The following is a 20,086-nucleotide window of genomic DNA, read 5'->3' on the forward strand; positions in this document are numbered from 1 at the left end:
TGCACACCAAGCTGGTTTTGGAGCCAAACAGTATGTAGGTCGAGGGTCTTGATCAGTTTATGGACACGTTCTTCATTCCATTGGCATTTTAATTACCTTAATCTGTTTATGATATAATTTTCTACTACTAATCGATTCATTATTCTCTCTTAAATAGTTTTCTTGATGATTTTTTGTTAGCGAATTTCCATGAGTTTTACATGAACATGTGATATTGTATATATGGTCTTGATTTTGCATATACAGGATGATTTTGTACCCGTCTTTTATTTTTATTTTTTTTTATATTGAGATAGATATTATTATCTATTGTCCTATTCATGTTGAGAATTCAATACTCTTCCTTATATGTTTGTTCTATTCTCTTTTTTTGCCTTTTCGCATTGTTTAAATTAAGAAGCATATTGATTAAGTTTATTCTATATATTATACATAGGCTGATTTTAAAAATTATAAACACGTTTTAATACTTCATCCATCAAACTGACAAAGACTAGAAGAACACACAATTTAACAAATGTTAAACCATGCTACTTACAAAGACCACGTGTTTAATTTTTATTTACTTTTCACACAGGAAAATACTTCCAACTACAATCCAACAAACATAAAGCACCAGAAAAGTACAGGAATAGACATGAAATAGAATTTATAACAACGTGACTAAGAAGAACTAGAAGACCACTGACACCAAGTGAAACTTAAGAAGCACAACCATTCTTAGGTAGCCAAACCATCCAGAGAAAGCAATTCACCACATGTTATCAGATCTAAGGACTTTGACAAATGCAGCCTCTGAGTTTCCAGTTGTTGAGAAACTTGTTCCATTGTTGGACGAGATTGTGGATTTGCATTCAAGCATGAAAATGCCATCTTCACAAGAGAAAGAATTTCCCCTGCAACTTGATGTGTAGGAGGGGAAATGCGTTGGTCCAGAACATCTCCGATTGGCATTTGATGGGCAAACAATGCAATTGATGATGATGATGAGGACCCTGATGATAGAGATGAGAAAAAATCTCCCGGATGCCTTCCCATAACTAATTTCAATGTCACCACTCCGAAGCTATAAACATCACATTTCTCATTCACCACCATTGTATACGCGAGCTCTGCACATGGAAAAAAAAATGGAAATGTAAAATTACCAATGGAAATGAGTAAAGAAATGAAACTGTGCATATGATATCAGAGATAAGTACTTATTATATGTACTCTCTAGATAAGAGAGTGAGGAAGTGAACAACTAAAAGCTACTTTGCCTATTTTCAAATCAAATAATGAAGTTACAACAAGCTAGAAAAGTAATGTATATAATAGTAAAACCATGGAAGACATTATATGATAAAAATGAAGTAGAGAAAAAACTGGGTGAAATTTTTTTTAAAAAAGTTTGCTCTGTTGAGTCTGAAGGCATAAATGTTAAGATGTTATTATTGACTTGAACACAAAAGCATAATAGGTGATAAATATAGCGAACAGAGGAAATGATATTACCTGGTGCAACATATCCATATGTGCCTGCAATGGCAGTCCAATTAGCCGAGTCTGGGTTTAAAATCTTTGCAGTGCCAAAGTCTGAGACACAAGCCTCATTTTCAGAATCCAGCAAAATGTTTTTGCTCGATATGTCTATGCACAATTGGTGGCAAACAATCATGATGCATGTAAGACAATGCATGAGCTACACCTTTGACAATATTTACCCTTCTACTCCACCCCAATTCTTTAGCTTCATGATCTTTACTCAACATTGTTGCCAAGTTACCCCTTTCTAGATACTCATACACCAAGAATGAGTGTTGTGTATGTGGACAGAACCCATAAAGCTTCACAATGTTTCGGTGTCGTATCTCAGTCAGAGCTCTTATTTCACTGAAGAATTCCTTCAGCTGGCAATTCTTCTCACCAATATTTGAGAACACATGGAATTTCTTCACTGCCACTATGTTGCCAGATGACAAAGTTGCTTTGTATACATTTCCATGCCCTCCCTTCCCAATGCAATATGCAGAATTAAAATCTGCTGTTGCCCTTACGATATCCTCATACATCACTTTTCCATCACAATTTATCATCAATGAAACAAAATATTCTTCATCCTTGATCTCTTTTTCTACATGCTTATATTTCTTTTTTCTTTCTACTACACAAGCAATTGTAACAGATAGCAGTAAAAGTGTCACCACAAGCGAGATTATGATTGAAGTTACCAGTCTGTGATCCTTCTTTGAGAAACTTTTGCAGGGTGGCAACGATCCAATGGGGCCACACAATCTCTTGTTCCCTTGTAATGCTTGTGGGAGAGCATGTTGAAATGCTGTGATGTTGGGAAGGGGACCCTCGAAGTCATTGCTGGATATATCAACACACCACAAGCCGTGCATGTCTTCAAATGTTATTGGAATGAGGCCAGAAAGATTATTGTGGGAAAGATTCAGATTTTCCAAGCTTTGCATATTGCTCATTTCTGATGGTATGTTGCCTTTAAGTGAGTTATAACTTACATCTAGCGTGGATAGGTGAACTAGAATCCCCAACTCTAGTGGAATTTCTTGAATGAACTCATTATTGCTCAAATTCAAGTAGTGTAAATGGAGCAAGTCACCTAGGATTTTAGGAATGGAGTCATTGAATTTGTTGGCGGATAGGTCAAGATAATCAAGATCAACAAGTGATCCAAATTCTGAGGGTATAGGACCCGAAAGTTGATTGTCATTCAACCTCAACTCCAGCAAAGAAGTCAACCTTGCGAATTCCTTTGGAATCATCCCAACTAAACGATTTGAAGATAGATTGAGCTCCTGAAGCTTGGTTGCATTGCAAATCTGAGGTGGTATGCTACCAGTTAGGTTGTTTCCTGCCATTCCTAGGTCTTCCAGATTTGGACATTGTCCCCAGTTATGTGAAATTTCACCATAGAAGTGTTAACGTGAAGATTAGTCTTTCTGCTAATTAGGGTTAATTAGAGTTAATTGTCACTTAGTTTGTTCACTTGCATGCTTATGTGATTAAGTGACCTTCAGCTGTTTTACACGTGTCACAATTCTGCACACTTGTTCATTTGTATAAATAGCTGCTCTCTCTCTCTCTTACGAGTTAGTTGTAACAGAATCACTGAAATAGAAAAGTCTCTCTTCAATTCATCTCTCTCTTCTCTCTAGCTGTTACCTCAAGAACCCTAGCTTTCATGGTATCAGCAGCTCAGGTCGTCACCTAGGGTTTGCATCTGCTTCACAAAGCTCACAGTTCTTGTTTACTTCAGTGCTCGACGTCCTCGTTCTGCAATTTTCAGATAAGTTTTTGTGTTCATCAAGAAGAAAAAGTTAGATCTACAATTTTACAGAGTAAATTCCTTGATTTGAAGCTTTGATTTGGTATACTCAGTGTTCGATTATGAATATATACAAGTATTCTAGCAAAAATGACTGTTTAGCTATGAAGATTCGTATAATTCTTGTGGTTCGAAACCCTAAATCTTGAAGAGTGTTATTCTGAAATCATTTGTGAGCTATAATTACAAAATTGAAGTCTTTATCAGTTGGTATCACACTATGAAGTGTCAAAATTGCTAGTTGATTGAAGGATTGTGAAGATTATTGAATCTCTGATACTTTGTGTGGTTTCAAAACCTGAGATCTACTAGTTTTACACAGATATACACTAGATTCCTAGACTGTGTATCATTTCTTCAGCAAGATGACTTCATCCACATCACAAGCCTCTACTATTACCACTCAGACTACTGTGTACCTCCCGAATATCTTGCTTAATGAATCCAATTATCCTACATGGCTGTTTCGCTTAGAGTCCTTTCTTAAAGGTCAGAATTTGTATGGATATGTCGATGGCTCAACTCCATGTCCCACTCAGTTTGTCTCTGCATCTGATGGTTCTGGAAATATAGTATCATCTGAGTATACTAATTGGAAAATACAAGATCAGAGTATTGTGAACATGATAGGTCAAACACTTAGTCCTGTGGCTATGTCATGTGTTGTGGGAAGCAAGTCTGCACAAGACATGTGGAATAGGCTTAAACTCAAGTTTGCTGCACCAAATAGACAAAATATTTTGCAACTCAAGTCTAATTTGCAAAATTTGAGGAAAGGAGGTGATGATATTGAAACTTACATGGATAAGATCAAGGCTGCCAGAGATGCACTTGAAACAGTGGGAGTATTTGTTGATGATGAGGATATTGTTGTTACAGTGTTGAGAGGTTTGCCCTCTGAATATGCTGCTATCAAGACTGTCATCAGGGCTCAGTTTGTTGCTTGTTCTGTTGGTGAGCTTAAGACACTACTTAAGGCTGCAGAGATTGATATAGAAAGTGAAGTTCAAACATCATCATCAACCTCATCACTTACAGCAATGATAGCCAAGAATACCAGTTCTGTTCCTGCAGTTGACAACACTAATGGTGCTTCCTCCTCAAGCTTACAGTCTCAAGTTCCTACTGTGCCACCTGGTTTTGGTCCTCTATTAACTACTCCAGCCAACAACAACATTCATCTGTCATCACAGGCTCCATATACTTCCATTCCAGCTATACCATATGGTGGTATTCCTCAGATCAATTCATTCTCCATGACTGATCCTAGCCAATCCATGACTGGTTTTTATGCTGGTAGACCTACTGGTCCCTTTGGCAACAACAATGCCAGGTTCAATAACAACACTGGAGGATATAGAGGAAACTCCAACTTCCAAAATGGCATGAATAGAGGAAATACAGGGTTTCATAACACCTTCTTCAGGCCAAATGGAGGAGGGACTGGACTCACTTGTCAACTATGTGGCAAACCAGGTCATGGTGCCAAAACATGCAGAAGCCTACCCAATTTTCAAACCTCTCAGCCAGGCAACTTGAACATCACTGGATGCCAATACTGTGGTAAACCAAATCACACTGCAGATAGATGTTACTACATCTTTGGTTTTCCTGGTCAACAACAACAGTCTGCTCCACAACTTCAACCTATGCAAACCATGCAGACTCAACCATCTCAACAGTTTCAAAATGCTTCACAAGGTTTCCAGCAGCAGGGAGTAGCAATGTTTGCTTCATCTTCAAGTAACAATACACCTCAATATTGGTTAGCTGACTCTGGTGCAACCAATCACATGACAAGTGAAGTGCAGCTTCTCAACAACCTTGCTCCATATAATGCTACAGATTCTGTGCAGATTGGTGATGGTAAATTCTTAAATATCACACATATTGGTAACTCACATCTGGGAAGATTAAAACTGAATAATGTGCTTCTTATTCCTGAACTTGCTGCACATTTACTCTCAATATATCAGTTGTGCAAACAGAACAATTGTTCTGTTTGGTTTGATGAATTCATGTGTGTGATACAGGACAAAGTGCTGGGAAAGGTGTTGTACAAGGGACTGAGTAATCAAGGCCTATATCCAATACCATTTGATCTGCCACTGATTCTTCAAGAACAAGATGGTTCAAATAGCAGTCAGTTCAATACACAAAATAAATCTGCTAACCTAGGAAGAATTGTCAAGCATTCTTTGTGGCATCAAAGGTTTGGACATCCTGCAAATGAGATAGTTCATAGTATGTTAAATAAGTGCAATATTTCAAGTATACCAGACAAGGATTCTTCAGTGTGTGAGGCCTGTCTTCTTGGGAAATTTCACAAATTACCTTTTCCTTCATCTCAGTCTAGAAGTCAAGTTCCATTTGAGATTGTTCATTCAGATGTTTGGGGTCCATCTCCTCATCTTTCTTTAGATGGCTACAGGTTTTTTGTATTGTTCATAGATGATTGTACTAGATATACTTGGATTTTTCCAATGAAAAATAAATCTGAAGTACTTAGCTATTTTCAGTCTCTTTGTGCTTTTGTTGGCACTCAATTTTCAACTTCAATTAAATGTTTGAGAAGTGATGGAGGAGGGGAATTTACAGGAAATAGATTTAAAGCATTTCTGTGTAAACAAGGCATTACACATCAGATTTCTTGCCCCTACACTCCACAACAGAATGGAACTTCTGAAAGGAAGAATCGACACATTAGAGAGACTGCTATCACTTTATTACAGGATTCTCATCTTCCTTCAATCTTCTGGTACCATGCATGTGCAATTGCTGTATACTTGATAAACAGGATGCCTACAGCAACATTGGTTATGAAATCACCATTTGAGAAACTCTACTGTAAGGTCCCATCACTAGAATTGCTTAGAGTTTTTGGATGTGCCTGCTATCCACTCATGACTCCCTACAACAGTAACAAGCTTCAACCAAAAACTACAAAGTGTGTGTTCATTGGATTTGCAGCAGGATACAAGGGGTATATTTGCTACAATATGTCAAGCAAGAAATGTATTATCTCCAGACATGTGTTCTTTGAAGAAGATCAGTTTCCATTTGCAAAATTGCAGACTACTAACTCTTGCTCCAATATTACTCAGTCTCACAACTCTCAGCATCTTGCAGCACCTGTCCTCGTCAGCAATACCCTACATCAGGTACCTATCTCAACCACTGTATATGATCATCATCATCATCACACTAATTCATCATCTCAAGTGTCTGTTGCCACTCAATCACCTAGCTTCTCATCTGTTCCTGATCACAATGACCATGCTCCTCAAAGTGGTTCTCCTGTTCCCTTAATTCCACCATCCATTGGTTATGATCAGTCCATCAATCCTGCATTCCATCCTGAGTCTAACACTTCCATTAGTTTTGGAGAAGATACTGGTACTATTACAGTTAACACTCAACCAGGAAATGGTTCTATATCTGTTCTTCTTGACTGTGTTCCAAATAGTTCAACTGCACAAGTCTCTAGCTCTAATATCTTACATCCAGTTCAAGGTCTCTCTGAGTCTACAGTCAATGATCATACTATGCTTACTAGAAGTAAGAGAGGAATTCTGAAAAAGAAGTGTTACTTATCCATCTTGGATAATACATCTTCTGATGATTTACAAACCTCAGAGCCTCGGAATTATAAGTTGGCTATGCAATGTCCAGTTTGGAAAACTGCAATGCAGGAGGAGTATGATGCCTTAATGAAACAACAGACCTGGTCTCTTGTTCCATTGCCTCCAAACAAAAATTTGGTGTCCTGCAAGTGGATTTTTAAGATAAAGCGAAATGCTGATGGTTCAATATCTCTCTCTTCTCTCTAGCTGTTACCTCAAGAACCCTAGCTTTCAAGAAGTTGTTGTCATTTAGCCTTAAGAACCTAAGATTTGGATAGACACCAAAGTCTTCAGAAATGTTACCAGTTAATTGATTCTCTTCAAGGCGGACTCTGATTAAGCTTGTGCAATTTCTCAAGCTCTTTGGCACCGGACCTATGAAATGGTTCTTGTTTATGCTGAAGTTTGTGAGAGATCCCCCTTGGCAAACATTTTGGGGTAAATAACCAGAGAAATGGTTGGTATCCAAATGAAGCTCAATCAACTTGGTGAGGTTCTCCATTTGTTGGGGGATGAATCCCGAAAGCTGGTTCTGACGGAGATTTAAAGTTTTTAATTTGAGTAAGTTACCAAATGAAGTGGGAACTGAACCGTTGAGCTGATTGACGCTCAACCCTAGATATACAAGAGATTTCAAGTTTCCTATATCTTCAGGAATCGTGCCGGAAAGTTGATTCTGACGGAGGTATAAGATTTTCAATTTTCTCAAGTCACCAAGAGATGTGGGAATTGAACCGTTCAGTTGATTATTCCTCAAGGTTAGACACACAATAGATTTCAGTTTCCCTATCTCTTTAGCAATAGAGCCAGAAAGGTTGTTGTAACTGAGGTTCAAGGTTTTTAAGCTGCTCAAATCACCAAATGAAGAGGGAATTGAACCATCTAGTTGATTGTTTGACAACTCTAGATCCACAATTGATTTTAAGCTTCCTATCTCCTTAGGAATAGAGCCAGAAAGGTTATTTCTGAAGAGGAGGAGAACTTTAAGATTTTTCAGGAAACCAATTTCTGGTGGGATTCTCCCGGAAAATTGATTAAGAGAGAGATCAAGAGAGATGAGTTTGGAGAGGTAGCTAATTTCGGGTGGGATGGTGTCAAAGAGTTTATTCATGCTGAGATTAACATATGCAAGATTTGGGAAGGCCAAGAAAGAAAATGCATGTAGCGTACCTTGCAAAAGAAAATTGCTAAGCTTTATCCTGGAGACTCTTCCAGCTTTGTCGCATGAAATACCAGTCCAATTGCATGGGATTGATGAATTGGTGACATGAGTATTGGGAAGGTAAGTCCATGAGGTCAGAATATTTTGGGTTTGATCTCGAAAGCTGGCTTCCATTTGAGAAGAGCTTCTGCTTCAGTAGTAGAAGCAGAAACAGAAATAAGGTCTGGAGCTGAAACAAGCTGAACATACAAGAAGATAAAGCAATAAGCTAGAGAGCAGACTTTGTCATAAGTTGAAGATCTCATGGTTTCAAGCTGTTTGTGTATACAATTTGAGTTATGATATTGACTTGGAATATCTTTTTTGGCCTTTAGAACATGAACAGTAGAATTAGTACATAGTAGTGTCGGTTTCTTTATTGGCGGTTTCATACTGACCTTACAATAAGCTGTTTGCGTGAGCTAATAATACTCATTGTTTGACCAAAAAAAAATAATAATACTCATTGGCGGGCGCACGTGAAGACCAGTGAGGGCAGTGGCCCCCAGTGAAGTTTTGGTTTTTATTAAATGGTCCTTGATTTTGGTGTTATTTCTCTGTTTGCCCCTAGACTTAATCATATACACATAGGGTTGTCACTCGGTCGGTTCGAATCGGTTATAGGTATTACCAAATTCAAAACTAAAACTTTCGGTTTCAAAATTGAGCTACCAATTGCCAACCAAAATTTTCGGTTTTTAATCATAACTACCAAATTCGGTATTTCGGTTTTCGGTATTATCAACTTTTTTTTTTTTTTTGAGGGAAACTGACAATTCTTATTAAACTTAAGGAGAACTCTCCTTTGTGATTACATCAGAAACAAAATAACGAGGCACAACGCCCCAAGAAGAAAATTGAAAACTAGAAAGAGCAAATCTAGCTAATTTGTGAGCCACAAAGTTGGCTTGACGGTAAGCATGAGTAAAATAAGAACCTGACATCTCATGGAGACTGAAGGTAATGTCATGATACACACGACCTAGAAAGGAAGTATGGGGAATGACTCTCTGCTTAGTTGCATTTGCAAGAGTTAGGGAATCTGTCTCAAAAATTACCGGGGAGAGCCCATGCTCAATAGCATGTAAGACAGCTACTCTTCCCGCTATGGCTTCAACTTGTTCCGCTGATCCAACGTTTGAAACTGCTTGATATTGACCTCCCAAGCACTGACCGGAAGCATCCCGGATAATTAATCCTATACCTCCACAACTGGTAGCAACGTCAAACGCACCATCCAAATTTATCTTAACCCACCCCTCAGGAGGAGGTTTCCACCTTGCCTCCTTCAAAGGAGGATACAAAACAGGTCTATTGTGGAAAGTATAATCAAAGAGTCTTGCATTAAGAGCAAAAACAACATCACCTGTACGCATTACCTTGTCATCCCAAATTCTTGTATTTCTCTCTTTCCAAAGTCCCCACAGAAAGTATATAAATATATTCCAATTATCATCAGTCAACATCTTAGCACAATGCTGCAACCATTCCTTTAAATCTAAAGCCAAGGCTTCATGCGAAAAACACACCTGTTGTAGACTAGAGTTTGACTGCAATACTTGTTTAGAAAATATGCACTGACGACAGAGGTGATCAGCAGACTCTGCAGCTTGTAAGCACAACACGCATAATGTATTCTCAATGGGCACATGCCTCGCTATCAGTAAGTCAACTGTAGGAAGACATTGTTGTACCAATTTCCACATAAAAATCTTCGTTGTACCAGGTACAGTGGCTTTCCACAACCTCTTCCAATATGAAAGCATTGGGTTCGATTGCTCACCAGCCCCTTGTGTCGAAACTAATAACTTGTAGGCACTTTTAACTGTAAATTTTCCTTTACTATCATAGTGCCAGACACGCCTATCATGTGTTGCTCGAGTACTCAAAGGTATTGATAAGATCAATGAAGCATCCTCCGGTGAGAACAATTGATGCACCCTGGCTTCATTCCACTTACCAGTATGAACAAACAAATCACTAACCCTGCTAGTACCATAAAAAATTCCATGTGTAGGAGTAGGTATGAAGGAAGGTGCCTTCGGTATCCAAGGGTCAGTCCAAGTCGAAATACTCTGCCCATCTCCAACCTGCCACCTAGTGCTCTTCAGAAGTAAATCCCGTGCCTCAAAAATACTCCGCCAAGAATAGGAAGGAGTGGGATGATGAGCAGCCTCCCAAAATGAGGTATTCGGAAAATACCTAGCTTAATTTGTATAATTTTGCAATGAGGGAATTAGGTAACTCCATAACCCTCCACCCTTGTTTGGCTAACAAAGCTAGGTTAAAGGAATGCAAATCCCTAAAACCTAACCTGCCTTCCTCTCTCGGGAAGCAAAGAGCAGACCAAAACTTCAAATGAATTTTTCGCTTCTCTGGTGTACTACCCCACCAAAACCGAGCACAGAATTGTTGTAGATCATCACAAAAAAAATTTGTAAGTAAAAAACAACTCATTTCATACGTCAGTAATGACTGTGCTACCACTCTAATAAGAATGTCATTCCCAGCTCCACTTAGTAACTTTCCTTGCCAATTTTGTAACTTCTTGTCTAGCCGCTCTTTTATGTATTGAAAAGTTGCAGTTTTTGCACGCCCGACATATGTAGGAAGTCCTAAATATTTCTCATGCGACTCTACCACCACTACTCCCAGTCCAGCAGCCAAATCCGACTGTTCGCTGACACTAACATTCTTACTAAAAGTCACTGAGCTTTTATGGAAGTTAACTTGCTGACCCGAAGCTAGCCCATAAACTTTAATGATTTGTTGTATCTTTTGACACACCAAATGAGTAGCCTCCGCAAATAATAAACTATCATCTGCAAATAAAAGATGATTAATACTCGGAGCTCCGGAGCAAATAGAAATACCTGGAAGAGCCCCAGACAATGCACTCTGAGTAAGTAATGTTAAGAATCCCTCTGCCCCAAGAAGAAAGAGATATGGAGAGAGAGGATCTCCCTGACGGAGTCCCCGAGAAGGGATTACATACCCTCTAGGCTTCCCCCGAACCAAGAAAGAGTATCTAACTGTGGAAACACATTGCATTACCATTTGAATCCATGAAGTAGCAAAACCAAGTCTCTCCATAACTTTTCTAAAAAAAATCCACTCCATTTGATCATATGCCTTACTCAAATCCAACTTCAATGACATATACTTATCCTGACCAGATCGCTTATTATGAATGAAATGAGAAACTTCATTGGCAGCTAATATATTATCTATAATCAACCATCCTGGAATAAACGCACTTTGATATGGTGATATAATTTGAGGTAAGATCACCTTCAGCCTATTGGCAATAACTTTAGAGCATAGCTTATAGATGACATTGCACAGCGCTATGGGACGTAAGCCAGCCATCGTCTCAGGATTACTTACTTTAGGTATGAGGCATATATGAGTATAGTTTAACTGTTTTAGAAGCTGGCCCGAGTGCAAAAAGTCTTGAACCGCAGCAGTCACTTCTGCCCAAATAGTCTCCCAATAATGTTGGAGAAATATATGAGGCATCCCATCTGGACCGGGTGACTTGGTTGGATACATTTGAAAGAGGGCCTCCGTCACTTCCTCACATGAATAAGGCGCACAAAGCATAGAATTCATCTCCGCTGACACACAAGGTTGCAGAGCTGCTAGTGTTTGTTGTAATGCCTCGTTATCAATAACTCCAGCTGTGTACATACGTGAAAAATAATCAGTAACTATATTTTCCACTCAGACATCATCTTCAAACCAAGTGCCCTCATTATCAAACAACCCAATGACGAAGTTTTTTCGTTTGCGATTAGAAGCCTTTCGATGAAAATACCCAGTATTCCTGTCCCCATCTTTAAGCCAAGCTACCTTAGCTCGTTGAGACCAGTAAGCCTCATCTTGAGATAGAAGCAGTTCTAATTGAGCCATAAGGTCAACCTTTTCTTCCTGAAGTTCAGTAGAGTGAGGGAGCCCCATAATCACCTCCAATCTTTGTCTAACTACTAACATTGCTTTTTGTCGATCCCCAAAAGTAGCTCTCTGCCATCGATCCAAAGCAATACCAGTTCTCTCAATTTCTTAGACACACAGAACAAAGGTTGTCCAGTAACTACCGAACCCCAATGATTCTGAACTAGAGGATCACACTCAGCATTTTGAAGCCAGAAAGTCTCAAACTTGAAACGATTGAATCGTTGTTGCTTAGCGATAGGCTTCGAACTTACTTGTAAGAGAATCGGAATATGATCTGACTTACTTGGTGGAAGATGAATAACCCTAGAATGCATGAACAGTTCTAGCCATGTTGGAGTGGCCACTGCTCTATCCAAACGCAGTTTTGTCTCAGAATCACTCCAAGTATATGGAACTCCAAAGTAGCCCAGGTCAATTAAATCAGCATAACCCAAAACTTCACGAAACCCTCGCATTTGGCACTCTGGTTGAATTCTACCATCAAGTTTCTCAGAGGAATTAAGGATTTCATTGAAATCTCCTATCACTATCCACGGTAGTGCATCAGCATCGACCAAAGAACGAAGCAAAGCCCGGGACTCAGACCGCTCCGCTGTCGTAAACTTTAGAACAACTAATTCTTTGTAATTAAAATTAGAACGAACAAAACTAGGTTCTTCAATTTTATAGTCGTAAACTTTGTACTCATCTTCTAATTATAGCTTTCTTTTATATATATGACGTCAAGTTTGAGTCATTTTCAATAAAACTAGGTTATTTAACCATCTTTGACTAGGTTACTTAAAATACATGTACTATTAATGTAGTATATGTAGTAATGTTCATACTATTATGAAAATTTTTATGTTTATTTCTTAATATACATGTATGTGTATTGAAAACCATAGTATATAAAGTTAATATTTAGATAATCGGTAGATTCGGTATTTACCAAAATCAAACCAACTTTTTCGGTAATTTTCGATTTCGGTTTTATTGGTCTCGGTTACCAAAAAGTTGGTTTACCAAACTTAAAACATCGGTTGGTATTCGGTCGGTTTGGTAATTACCAAACCAAGTGGCAGCCCTGTATACACACACTAATTTTCAGTCTTGACCCTTGACAAAAAAGGAAAATCTGCAACCCTGCCACAATTAACCAGGTTTTTGTGTGACTTGGTAAGAGCAGAAGAACAAGAAAATCGCAATCGATCTGTATTAAGTTTTTGTTTTGGCATTGGATCCCTTGATTACTAAATCAATTCTCTTTAATATGACAGAAAATTGAAAGATAAACCTACGGGAGAAATAAGCGAGAAATGGCAGCCTTACTTTTTGAAAGTAATAACCCAAGGGAGTTTGTGGGCAGAAGTAGTTAAAAAATTGTATTCCATAAGCAAGTCCTAAAGAAAGAGGTCTTTGTTGATCAACTTCTGAAAATTTGTTATACAAACTCCAAAGTGAAGGCATGAAGGTGTACAAGTTGAACAAAAACTCTTTATAGTTTAAAACAAGCACATTCAACACAGTATGGGTGGATAGGAGAGTAAGAAAGATTTTTCAAAGATTCCATGTAAACCTGTACTATCTACACCTACTACATGCATTCTCATCTCAATCTCCTTCAAAATAGTCTTTGCATATTTCTTTTGTGATTTGAACATGCTATATTCATTATGACAAATCTCAAATTCCAAGAAAATAATGCAATTGACCCAAATAACTCATTTACTATTTTTTTAGCATATTTTCTTTAAATTTTATGAACAATCTTTCATTAATTCAAATGAGAAAACCAGACGAAGTGGTGTTAGCTCAGTGTAAAACCCTTTGATCCTCTTTTAAAAAAAGAAGAAAAAAAAATAAATGAGAAAACCAATTATGGCACTGTCTTTAACTTAAATGGTTTGGTGGGATGTGACACCTCCTTTTTAAATTTTTTATATTATAATGGTGACATTATCTGTCTTTTCTAATTTTGTACGTATTTGTTAGTTTTTACTATTGTTTTTTTTTAAATACGTTTCGGTTTACCCTCTCTCTTGTTACTCTCATTTTCTATGACCAACTAATTTGCTTACAACATTAATAAACCGGTCAGACTTTTCAGCAGCTCATTTGTCATTGAGTTTATATATATACGCATGGGTTGTGGCTCCTATCATACCATATGACGTTGGCAACCGTGACCAAACAACTTGTGTCGACAAGTTACTATCTTATAATTAACAACATGCAAAAGACTTAGAGAAAAAAGATGAAAACCCTAACTGTCCTAACAACGCTTCTTTTAGCGCTAACACTAGCGCTGCCTTCTTGTGGCAATGGCGAAGACAGCGGCTCCGGCCGACTTCCAACCCCAAGGTACGTCCTTCTGGGGCCTTTTCCTATCCTTTAATCCATCCAATTGAGTACCTTCTCATCTTCATCTCTCAAGCTCTACCACTGATGTTCATGGCGGTGGTGGAGACGAAATTCGGCTGCAAGAGACCTCCTAATCTCTCTCTACAACTTCAACGATGTTCGTGTCGTTGACTGTGATGTGGACGGGCGGCAGTGCTGTGCGAAGAAGGCATGAAGGTTTATTTTATCAGCTCAGTAATTACCCACGTATAAGCGCCCCTATATTTATGGATATTCTCATGTGGAGAATCAACCAAGTTTAGGGTTTTTATACGATTACTTTGATTTAATTTTTCATACATTTTGATATTTAATTTCTACCATATTTTTTGACCTAGGATTTTGAGTTTGTGAATTTCCCCCATCACGTGTTACATGTATCATCTTTGCACCAACGTAATGTGAAATTTGTATTCCATAAGGAAGTTCTAAAGGAAGAGGTCTTTGTTGATCAGCTTCTGAAAATTTGTTATACAAACTCCAAAGTGAAGGCATGAAGGTGTACAAGTTGAACAAAAACTCTTTGTAGTTTGAAACAAGCACATTCAACACAGTGGGGTTGTGGATAGAAGAGTAAGAAAGATTTTTCAAAGATTCCACATAAACCTATACTATCCACACCTAGAGCATGTATTCTCATCTCAAACTCCTTCAAAATAGTCTTTGCATATTTCTTTTGAGATTTGAACATGCTATATTCATTATGACAAATCTCAAATTCCAAGAAAAGAATGCAATTGACCCAAATAACTCATTAAATATTATTTTAGCATATTTTCTTTAAATTTTATAAACAATCTCTCATTAATTCAAATGAGAAAACTAATTATGACACTATCTTTAACTTAAATGGTTTGGTGAAATGTGACTCCTCATTTTTAATTTTTTTTTTATGGGTAAATTTCATTTTACCTCCCTGATCTTTATACCCTAAATCATTTGTGCCCATGCACTTTTAATTTCATCATAGGTGCCCTTGAACTTATCAATTTCAATCAATCTTGTCTAACCCTTGGCTTTTTTGCCAACTATTGTGCGATGTAATTTGAAATTGTGGTCACATATGAAATAAGTTTGCATGCCACTTTAGTGAATCATCATCATACAAGGGAGCCCATTATATCCACATTTTCAATTTGCAAAAACTTGATAAAAAAACCTAATTATTGGACATGATTGATTAAATGGGAGAGCATAGGGGTACATGTAATGAAATTAAAAGTGCAGGGCCACAACTGATTTAACATGTAAAGGTTAGAGATGTAAAATGAAATTAGCCGTTTTTTTATATTGTAATGGTGACATTGTCTGTATTTGTTAGTTTTTACTATTTTTTTTTTTCTGATACGTTTCGGTTTACCCTCTTTCTTGTTACTCTCATTTTCTATGATCAATTCATTCGAGTGTGAGGGAGGTTGCTCCTCTCCTTCACTCTTCTTAGGTCAAATAAAAAAAGTAAACATTAAAATAAGAACATAAAGTGAAACAATTTAGAGTACCAGTTTTACCCATCAATTTTGATGCGGAGAGTAGGTTGACTGTGGCTTCTTTGAAAACTCTTCGCAAGCACCTAGAATAGGTTTATTTATGCATAGATTGTGTTGGTGTTTGAGTGCCCCTTTGCATCTGTAACTTGCTTAGGGCAAAAAGACAAAAGTTGCTGCACAAATCATCACTAACTATATAGTTTTTCTGCTACCCAATTAAGAACTGATTGAATAGTCTTCTCTTCCTGAAGATTTCTGTGATTAATTAACTATTATTCATCCAACCATCTACAATTTTTTATTTATACAAAATCAGATAATTACAGACCTGTTCAAGTAAATCCAGAATATGTGTCTGGCCCAAACTCTAGGTTACTTGACTTAGTAGTAATAGGGTTTAGAATTAGAGATATTCTCGGAGATATTCATAGATATCCGATTAATTGTACGATTATCTTTCCTTGCACAACTCTGATTCTATGTCTTGTAATTCTCTATATAAAGAGGCCCCTATTATCAATGAAAGCACGACTCAATTCTCTCCCAATTTTGGTTTTCCTTAAACACGTTATCAGCACGACGTCCTAACCCTAAAACCTAATAGCCAAAACCCTAAATCCGAATACAAAACCTTGATACCTTTTCTGCCTCCGCCACAAAACTTGAAGCCCTCGACCCCAGGAATCCAGAACCGACGGCAGAACCATCAGAACCTGCCGGAAACCTACCGAACCGGCCACCGGAAGCTCCAAACCACCCGCAACAAATATTCCACCGGTTCACCACCTTTCGGACTTCCAATTGCTACCAGAATTTGCCAGAATCAGCCCCTCAATGCCACCATTCAGGAACAGGAAGCCAAATCCAGAAATCCGGCCTAAACATTACTGAACTGGCCAACTGAACCTCGTCCAGAAAAACCGGCAGAAGCAGAAGAAGAAGAAGAAGAAGAAGAAAAAAAAAAGACTCGCGGCCCAAAGAGAGGAAAAGGAGGCGGCCCAGAGAGAAGAAAAGGACGCGGCCCAAGCACTTGACGCAATCCAGAGGCCCACTACCACACACCCTGCCACGTCAGTACGCTGTCAGCAGCCACGTCAGCACGCCAAGTCAACAGCGGACCCCAGCACCACGTCAGCACCGGTCAACTCCGGTCAAAGCCGGTTGACCATTTTCGGTCAACTTTCCTTCCACTTTTCCGGCGACCTATTTCAAGGTTTTTTTTCTTTCTAAAAGTTCCCGTTTTTTTAGAGTTTTTTAATTCAATTTCTCTTCTTTTTCTCGGGGACTTGCAAACTCCATTCTTCTACCCCCTTTTCTTCATCATAGGGGAGACCTAATTAAGACGAACTATGGGGGTTCATGCTCACTCCAAGCTTAGAGCTTGTTGAGATCTCCAAACTTAGAGTTTATAGAGAATTTATGATCGACAACTTACGTCATTGTTTTGATCTAATCCAATACCTCTTGGAATTGAATTTCTTGGAAGCAATTACGCTCAGAAATTCCTAATTTCTTGGAAACGATTACGCTCAGAAATTTTATATGTTTTCGTGGTAGCTTTTTCCGCTCCGAAACTAACTCTTTTTCTTGTTCTCTTTCAGGATGAGTAACCTGAACAAATTGGACTTTGCTCCATTGGGAACAACTGGCTCTGGATATCACAGGTGGGTTCGTGATGTCCGCCAGCATCTCAAGGCCGATGGAATCCTGGATACTATTCTCGAGCCTAGCCAGGACATGCTAACTGTTGAGCAAGCTCAAGCTTTGGAAGCAAATAGAGCAGCCTTAGAGGCAAATAAGGCGAAATCCATCATCCTAATGACTCGTCATATGGATGATTTGCTCCAGTACGAGTGTATGAATGAAGAATACCCCAGAAGGTTGTGGGTCTCACTAAGAACGATTTGGCAACGTCCGTAACTCCCTGCTTCCTGACCTAGAAGTGAGATGGCATAGCCTCCGCTTCTGTGATTTCAAGTCAGTTCTTGACTACAACTCGGAAGCACTTCGCATTAAATCCTTAATGGAATTCTGTGGTAAAGAGATCACAGATGCGATGTTGATTAAGAAGACTCTCTCTACCTTCCCCGTCTCTGCATTGATGGTTGCTAAGAACTATCGAATCAATGTTACTGCAGGACGGATTACAAGGTTTCTTGAGCTTATTGGAGCTATGAATGTCGCTGAAAAGCATGACAACATCCTTGTGAAGAACTATAATTCGAGATCCATGGAAACAGAGCATATTCCGGAATCCAATTATAGTCGCGCCCCTAAGAGAGGGCGCTAAGAGTGAAACCCTAATCTTAGGGATACTTCTGGACTTGGGAAGGTAACCGCCAAAATAGGCGAACACGGAACTGAAGAGGTCAACGTGGAAAGAGAGAGGGAGGCAACGCCTTTCAAAGCGCCTCAATCAATGGAGTTTGAGCAAAGAGATGTAGGTTCTCGATGTGGAGTATCCGGTCATTGGGCACACATTCGTAGAGCTCATGAATAAATTGTCACCGCCTACAAAACATATTGTGAAGCAAGAGAAGCTCACTATGTGGAACAAGAAGATCATGAAGATGATCTAGAGTGAAGGGTTGAAGACAACAAATCTGGCTGGGATCAATAGATCGCCAATTTTGTTTAAGTCTTTATTTTTCCAAGAGATGTAATAGGCAATTGTCATATATTTTTGTAGTAAATGTCATTGGTTTAGTTTTTCTTCACATAGGCTCATTCAAAATCAGTATGATGTCTAGGACGAAGGTTTTGAGATAAATGGTACTTAAGCGAGCTTTGCTCCACCGACATCTCTCTACTCACCTGGTCATATTTATTTTGGAGTTACCGAAAGAAGTCAAACGACTACCTTTGTTTTGCATTAGCTAGCATTTGGATTAGATTCTCCTAATGGTTAAGAGACAATGATGTACTCCGTTGGCTTATGAATAAAATTTTGAGTTCTTTTCATTATGACTCAATTTTGATTCTGAGCATATTACTTTTGTGACTACGATGTCTGGGTCATCAATATTAATTCAAGGACATGGAATAGCCCAAGTTCCCCTTGCCAAATGGCACCTTGATTACTGTCACAAAAACTCTTTACGCTCTTAGGGCAATTCGCACCTATGAATAGCCAACGCATGTAGAGAACGGAAATAAGCTCCTTTGCAATACCTCTAATGATTGCGAACAAATGCGCATCTTAGAGAAGTTTATGTGTCTCTCTAGTGGATCCTATGTCACTATTCGAGCTATTAAATCCAATAAAGTTATGAGAGGATTTAGACACATATTGGCTTTGTCACGACAGGATAGGTCATCCTAGTTATGATATGATGATCCGTCTACTAAAGACTTCACATAGACATCCTTTCTTTCGAGCGAAACGAAGCATGAATCAAAAGTTGATTCCTCGACTAAGTGTGACCGCCGCCGCTGTCTCTAGTGCCGCCGCCGTCCACCACCAGCCTAGGGCTGGCACAGTCCCTATCCATGACTCCATGGATGGCGTCCATCATGGTGATGGCGCCTTAGGTGATGCTGCAATCACCAACTTTGCTTCAAATAACGTTTCAGACGCTCAGTCACAACCAAAATCTTCATTGGTTGCTTCTAAAGCCTCTCGCTCGTTTTACAAAGCCTGTTCCTTAGGGAAGTTAGGACTGAGACTGTCCTATGCAAAGGATATGAAAATACTCATTCTGTTCTTACATAGAATCCATGGGGATTCTGTGGACTGATTCAACCAACTTGCGGACGTTTAAATATCTCATGATTATTGGTTGACACGCAAACACGCTGGTCACATGTTGTGCCATTGTCCACTTGTAATGCTGCTTATGCTACACTCTTAGCAAATATCATATGACAACGGGCTCACTCCCCGGATCATCGTATTCCGTCAATTGGACTTGACGATGCTAGAGAGTTTACATCGAAGACTTTCGATGGTTATTGCAATGGGACTGATGTTGGACATCATATTCCCATGAACACACCCAAATGGTCTCGCGGAAACGACTACGATGGTAGTCCGGACATTGGTAATGAACACCAATCTCCTTATATCCGCTTGGAGTGATGCAATATCGCATGCAGCTATGCT

At 38.8% G+C, this 20,086-nt stretch overlaps 3 protein-coding genes and 1 pseudogene across 3 annotated transcripts; 1 reads left to right on the plus strand and 3 right to left on the minus strand.

The window, feature by feature from the left end:
- Window positions 1-557: 557 nt before the first annotated feature.
- Window positions 558-2,867, minus strand: LOC133744195 (MDIS1-interacting receptor like kinase 2-like; annotated as a pseudogene).
- A 1,139-nt stretch (window positions 2,868-4,006) lies between these two features.
- On the plus strand, window positions 4,007-5,555 carry LOC133707432 (uncharacterized). Its single transcript, XM_062132997.1, has 2 exons — window positions 4,007-5,200; window positions 5,368-5,555. The coding sequence occupies exons 1-2, from the start codon at window positions 4,024-4,026 to the stop codon at window positions 5,406-5,408; spliced, it is 1,218 nt and encodes a 405-aa protein (XP_061988981.1). The 5' UTR covers window positions 4,007-4,023; the 3' UTR covers window positions 5,409-5,555.
- A 1,647-nt stretch (window positions 5,556-7,202) lies between these two features.
- LOC133744196 (probable leucine-rich repeat receptor-like protein kinase At1g35710) lies at window positions 7,203-8,068 on the minus strand. Its single transcript, XM_062172337.1, has 2 exons — window positions 7,328-8,068; window positions 7,203-7,220 (listed from the first exon to the last, which is right to left on the minus strand). Exons 1-2 carry the CDS (start codon window positions 8,066-8,068, stop codon window positions 7,203-7,205), a joined length of 759 nt encoding a protein of 252 aa, XP_062028321.1.
- A 3,813-nt stretch (window positions 8,069-11,881) lies between these two features.
- Window positions 11,882-12,570, minus strand: LOC133744197 (uncharacterized). The gene is made up of 2 exons (XM_062172338.1): window positions 12,399-12,570; window positions 11,882-12,219 (listed from the first exon to the last, which is right to left on the minus strand). The coding sequence occupies exons 1-2, from the start codon at window positions 12,568-12,570 to the stop codon at window positions 11,882-11,884; spliced, it is 510 nt and encodes a 169-aa protein (XP_062028322.1).
- Window positions 12,571-20,086: the final 7,516 nt, after the last annotated feature.

The sequence above is a fragment of the Rosa rugosa genome, chromosome 4 (genome assembly GCF_958449725.1).
Source record: "Rosa rugosa chromosome 4, drRosRugo1.1, whole genome shotgun sequence".
Classification (NCBI taxonomy): Eukaryota; Viridiplantae; Streptophyta; class Magnoliopsida; order Rosales; family Rosaceae; genus Rosa; species Rosa rugosa.

Excerpts from the sequence above, each read along its gene's own strand:
- LOC133707432 (XM_062132997.1), top strand. The coding sequence starts at position 4,024 with ATGTGGAATAGGCTTAAACTCAAGTTTGCTGCACCAAATAGACAAAAT. Across the intron at positions 5,201-5,367 it reads TTCTGTGCAGATTGGTGATG|GACAAAGTGCTGGGAAAGGT; the intron begins GTAAATTCTTAA and ends TGTGTGATACAG.
- LOC133744196 (XM_062172337.1), bottom strand. The coding sequence starts at position 8,068 with ATGAATAAACTCTTTGACACCATCCCACCCGAAATTAGCTACCTCTCC.
- LOC133744197 (XM_062172338.1), bottom strand. The coding sequence starts at position 12,570 with ATGCGAGGGTTTCGTGAAGTTTTGGGTTATGCTGATTTAATTGACCTG. Across the intron at positions 12,220-12,398 it reads GGTTATTCATCTTCCACCAA|AAATTGAGAGAACTGGTATT; the intron begins GTAAGTCAGATC and ends TGTGTGTCTAAG.